This window comes from Athene cunicularia (genome assembly GCF_003259725.1).
Source record: "Athene cunicularia isolate RWA chromosome 8 unlocalized genomic scaffold, athCun1 chr8_part1, whole genome shotgun sequence".
Classification (NCBI taxonomy): domain Eukaryota; kingdom Metazoa; phylum Chordata; class Aves; order Strigiformes; family Strigidae; genus Athene; species Athene cunicularia.
In genome coordinates, this window is record NW_020799109.1 from 13,742,601 (window position 1) to 13,748,600 (window position 6,000).

Sequence of the window (6,000 nt, forward strand, 5' to 3'; positions counted from 1 at the left end):
AAGACACTGTGTCTTCAGTAAGGGCTAGAAATAAAAATTGCCCAAGCTTTCTGGAAGACCTGTACTCTGCAAATATGGGTGTGGGGCTCCTCTGCAGACTGCAGGGTGTGGTAGAGACATCTAGACTTTAAATAGGAACGTCCAGCCCACCCGGCTCAGTGGGATGAAGTAGCCTGCCTAGCTGTACTTTCTAGCTGCGTGCAGGCCACAGCTAGCTTGGATACCCTTACTCTGCACCCTGCAGGGTGTCATGTAGACTTTCCCAGGTTAGTCCTTTAAAACCTCTCTGTAGCTAAAATTTTAGGACTAGTAACACTTATCTTCCTTTACAGAGTGACTCAAGATTGTCAGGCAAAGGTGCCAATGCTCATTAATCAGTTGCTATCTGAGAAAAGCAAAGAAAACTTGGAAATGATTCTAAGAGGTGAAGTCACATATACTTGCTCAGCAGTGAGAGCAGGACATATTGCTAACTGAATTAGAAAGAATGAAGATGTAAAACTAGATATGAGAAAATAGCACTGCAGAATATGCAACACCACCACCCAGGTTTTTATGCGCAAAAAGCAGCATGAAAATATTAAATCATGTAGTTCCTTTTCCAGAAACAACTTCACTCACATACACTTTTTAAAAATTCAAGTTACTCCAGTCTGCATTTTCAATAAAAATAACATGAAAGTATAATAATTTCAAGGTTTTTGCTGATCTCTGAATTGAATGTAGTCTAATCAATGTAAATATGGTTTCACAAAACGAAACACATTGTAATTTCTGTGGTGAATAGTAATATCAGATGATTTACCTTGACTAAGATATTAAAACCTGAAAAACAGTGGAAATTCCAACAGAGCATCACTGCAACTGTCAAAGCTATTACAGTAATGTCATGGCATATATACTGTTTTCCTCCTAAAAGAGGAGCTAGAAGAGATTAAAGTGTATATGATTGGTAAAAAAGTCAAATTACTGTTATTTTAGCTTTAATCTTGTGCTGTATGTTTAAGCTTGTTTTAATACAGTATTCAAATTTTGTGTAGGCTTCAGCTTTCACAAGAGTTTAGTTTCTCTTGAATCACAAGCCAGATGTTTTAAGGGTCTAATACTGCAAATGCTTTTTCTGAAATTCTTTGATCAACCAGATTAAAAATCTGCTATTCTGTGGTCCTGTTTAGCTACAGCTCCATCATAATGTCCTATAAAAACAACTTGATCATGATTTCCCAAGCTTAGGTGTTTCTTGTTAGGGAAGTTTATGTCAAGGATGAATTCAGAAAATGCAGTAGAAGTATTTGAAGAGAAGGTTTATTTATTTACAAAGCGACCACAATAGCCAAAACAAAAAGCTCACCTCCTGTAAACTGTATGAATGCTGCATCTTCTTTATACTTAGCTCCAGCACATTCAGAATCCCTCTGTAGATGTTCAGACCATCATCTGAGACAGAATCAGGAGCCATAAGGTTTCCAACATGGCCACTGCTATACTCAAACTTGATGGGATTACTAAATTGCCCGGTTAGTACCTGGGTCAGTTTCAGTGATCGAGAGAATGAGCTTGTAGGCCAGACACCATTGTACTCTGCTGCTTCGATTGAGTGTATCTAGAACAAAGGGGGAATGTAATCCCTCTTTAATTTTTTCAGTTAACTTTTTTCAATGCACATAAGCAACTAGAGTTTTACTCATGTCACACTTAAATAACACAAACCCTCTTCAAAGGGAAATCTTAAAAGTTTTCATTTAACATAGATAGCATCAATATTGCATATTGTCACATATAAAAGGAAAGAGTAATGCAAATGACTGTGATATTTCCACAGTCACTGCACTCTGTTCTGTTTCACAGATAACCCATATTGCCAAAGGTTGACTTGTATGAAGAAATGAGCCAGAGAAGAGCTGCATGAAGCAGGTTGCTCCCCAAAAGTAGCAGGGAAGATCTGCAGGAAATTGCAGGAGAAAGTTAATGTTGCATAAAGTATCATTAAGTCCTGTTGTGAACTCCGTCATCTCCTTTGCTGGGGTCACAGAGCACAGACAGCAGTGAGAAACTAATAACAACATGGCTGCTGGGCCAGTCAGATAGTCATAATTAGTTTGAGCAGTGGAGAGCAGATTACAAAAATTGTCCTTCCCTACATGTTTTGCTGCGGACCTTAAGGCTCAGGCACTGGCCTCAACCCTGCTCTGCACTTCACACTCCAGCCTCAACATGGGGCACATCCAGGCAAGCAGAAAGTTGTGCTAAACTATGCATAACTCCAATGATTTCTACTCCATGGGAATGGGGCATGGTTAGCTTAGTTTCTCAGAGGACTCTTCCCTTCAATATATTTTGACAATTTAGAGAGGCTTTTCTCTGACACCTCAGGCTGGAGATGTGATGCAAGACGCGGATTAATTTCTCAAAAAGCCACACAAACTAAATCCTCATACAGCAAATCACTGGAGACTGCACTTTCATATTTATTTTTGTTATTGTTGGTGGAGATCACTGCCAACCCCAGTAACTGAAGCTTACAGAGGAGGCTGTTACGCAGAAAATCCCTCATGCTGCCTCTTGGACATGCTTCTGGCATATTGCATACAGGCAGGTTTGGGACTGTTCTGCAGGGTCAGGGTGAGATAGTTTTCCCCAGCCCTTGGAGCCCAGTCAGGATTTATGCTGTCTGCTAGGTTTTCAACACAGCTGGCAATTCTTACAATGAAAAAATTGTCATCTGGGAACTGCCCAGGGAACTCAGCTTTTTGCTTGGGCTGAATGCGAACTAGTAGGCTACAGATGAAAGATTAATTCCCTGAACCATCCCTCCAAACTGTCTAATTTAAATATAACAGCAGCAAAATAAACTTTTCCTGGAGCAGAAAGGAATAAATGTATTGTTACCTTTGGCTTAGAACTTGCTCCAAAATCTCGTGATTTTTTTTTCTTTTCTCTTCTTTTTCTTGCTTGAAATGATTTCTGTATTTATTTTTGAAACAGAAACTTTTTCCTAAAGGCACAAGGGCAGGTGAAATGGTGTTGGAAGGTTTTAGGGAACAGGAGTCACATTTTCGTGAAGACTTACCCTGGGACATCAAGTGTTTTGGCAGGTTTTGGCAGGAATGGGGAGGATATGGGGTGAGGACAAGACTGCTTCTGCCTCCTCTCTGCCAGGGAAGCCTTCTACCCTCCAGTGCCGATGTGTTTCTCTTATTTCCTTAGTTTTTTTTGGTTTTTTTTTCCAAAAAATCCAGCTATTCGCAAAGGTCATGGAAAAGCAATGTTTCCCATCTATATCTATTATAATTTGAACTTACAAAAATACGTAGTAACAGAAGGCTAATTCAGGCTGGAAGGCTACAGCATTTGCAAGCATTTATCAGACAGTCACCAGTCTTTTTAATCTGCAGTTTTCAATTTGCCAAATAAAAGCTTTCAAAAAGATCATTTTTCTTTCACATATACAGAAGACTAAGTGGAGTTTGTGTAAAGCAATTGAGGGGTGCGTTTCAACACATGCATTAGAAACACGTATAGGCTTCTGTTAAAGGCAAAAGTGTTTTTCACATAATCAAAACTCTTAGTAATTACTCAGCATGCAGTAAAAATATACAATTGAGGTTGACAAAGAATGTCATTTGGGACCCTGAAGAAAAAGAAGCCACCAGATGACAATTATGCTAAATATTGAATCACATCCAGCTACTGTAGCATGTTTTATTGCCTTTCGTTTGCTGGTTATGAAATCAGTTGATTAAATAATCCTAGGTTGTACAGTTTGGAACAATTGGATTGATCCAGTAATAAATTATTGTGCATTTCAAATTACATTCCATTGTCTCCCTGACCACAAAGCAGAAGAAATCCTTCAGGCCCAAGGTTGGCTTGAGCTGAGAATTACCTGGCAAAGTGCAAATAGAATTTAGGGCACTGCATAAAAAATAATAGTGTTAGTTACATTCTCCCCGAGTAAGCACAACACATGATGAAACTTAATTACTTCCCAAAAGCTTAAAAAAGAAGTCAGGTATGAATAGAATTTTATGTTTCAAATTGAATACATTATCTTACCCTAATAAGACAAAGTTTGGGCCCAATACCACTAATTTCCACTTTACTTTTTATTCTTATTCCAGCTCGTGCAAGTCCTTTCTCTGGAAGTCCACTGAGAAGCACACTTTCATAATCAAATGTATAAACCTTGTTTTCACTGAAATCGGGTTCTGTAAAGAAATGGTTCCCATAAAACATTATAGAGACTGTGGAGAACATATTAAAGTACCTGTAGGAGAATGTATGGAACGAAAAAGATGAATTTGTTCATTTTGCATTGCACCTGAACAAAATTAGCTGTTGTAAAATTATATTAAACATTGATATACTTTTCAGATTCTATTTTGAATTTCACTCATTATAATTATATTAGCTGATAGGAAAATTACTTACGGTAATTAAGATGCTGGCTCCCTGAAAGAGAAGAAGGAAAAAAAAAAGGGTAATGAAATGACAAAGAAAAAAATCCACCCCAAAATGTTAATGTATTTTAGTATGAAAGGCTATATCTCATCTTGTACATATGGCATAACTCTTTCTAATTAACTTTACTTCTAGTTCAGCACATAGCCAAAAGCCTTTTTCCCCTGAACAACAAAAAAAAGTCAGAAAATATTTTTTTTCTATAAAATGCTAAAGCAAATGCAAAGCAGTTATGTTACTTACCCACCAGGGTTAAAACCAAGGCTAATATCAAACCCCTCATGATGGGGATAAAGTAAAGGTGAACATACTGGGTTCTCTTTTATAAAGGCACATGTTATCACGTTTCTTTTGGTATGTTAGTTTGACAAATAAGTGTATTTTAGAATGTGTATTGATCAATCAAAAATAAACATTTCTGAGGTCACGAATGCTGAAAACTTCAAAACACCTCATGATTTCAACTTACTTTCTATGTGAAACATATTTCATTTTCAAAATACCTTGCTTGCTATTTCTTCCCCAATTTCTCCACGTCATAGTTATCTAGTAAAACAATAATTAAAATTTAAAATTAAATAAAAATAGTTCCTCAGTCATAACTGAAATAATTTACCTTTTCTCCAGTGATGTCTTCAGCCTCCTGATGATTTGCTCTTGCTAAGGCTCACAGTTTTGGAGACACACCTTGCTCTGTCACATTCTACTCTACTTTTATAGGAGAATTTGTGATTCATTTCATAGATTTAGATTTGAGATACCTTAGAGCTCATAGACATGCAATGAGAAACTGTCTTGTCATGGTATCTACCACGGCTGTCTTTGCAAGCATACTTTGTTATCCACACCTGGGAAGAGAAATCTTCTGCCTAATGGTCAAGGTTTATACTATGAAAATAGGAGGGAAATTAATTTGTCTGTTTATAAGAAGAATCTAATAAAAACCCAAGTTACATTTCCAGAAGGACCTCAGCGAGTTGGGAGGGTTGGATTCTTCTCAGTAGTTTCTCACAGGGCTTTGGCTGCTGCTACTCCTGGGAAAATACATCCGGAATTTCCCAATTCTGGTAATAACATTAAGACCAACCCTTAGCAAAACTAAGTCAGGAGGGATTTTTCTCCCTAACCTTGGTTATACATATTTTTTGTAGGTGTTTAACATTTACTTTGAATTTAAGCTTGTCTTTTGGTCAAATAGTAAATTAAATATCATGTAAAAAACCCACTTGGGTACAAGGGTTATTGAGGGGGCAGGAAGGATTGCTCAGGAATGCTTATTTCCTTGAGACTGTGAAAGGTACAACATACTTGCAAGTAATGCACACAGGCAGGCAGCTAGACTCTATCCTCTGGGAAGAAAACAAGGTTTTCTCAGCTGTTGCTGTTCATCAGGGAGGAGAAGGGTGAAACCAGAGCACAGGTCCTGAGGCCTCCACTATTGGGCCTGAGAATATATTTACTGCAAGCCCCATCAAACAGTCCCTTTGCACAATTACTTCATTTACTTGGAGTGATGCTACCTGACTGAGGAATAATGAA

At 37.8% G+C, this 6,000-nt stretch overlaps 1 protein-coding gene across 1 annotated transcript in view; it reads right to left on the bottom strand.

Annotated features, from left to right (window-relative positions):
* Nucleotides 1-4,744, bottom strand: part of LOC113482942 (vitellogenin-1-like) — a 42,774-nt gene extending 38,030 nt beyond the window's left edge. Inside the window, exons 1-4 of the mRNA XM_026854075.1 lie at nucleotides 4,705-4,744; nucleotides 4,432-4,452; nucleotides 4,057-4,208; nucleotides 1,352-1,603 (exon numbers count right to left, since the gene is read on the bottom strand). Of these exons, the coding sequence (XP_026709876.1) occupies nucleotides 1,352-1,603; nucleotides 4,057-4,208; nucleotides 4,432-4,452; nucleotides 4,705-4,744 (465 nt within the window). The remainder of the gene's footprint in view (nucleotides 1-1,351; nucleotides 1,604-4,056; nucleotides 4,209-4,431; nucleotides 4,453-4,704) is intronic.
* Nucleotides 4,745-6,000: the final 1,256 nt, after the last annotated feature.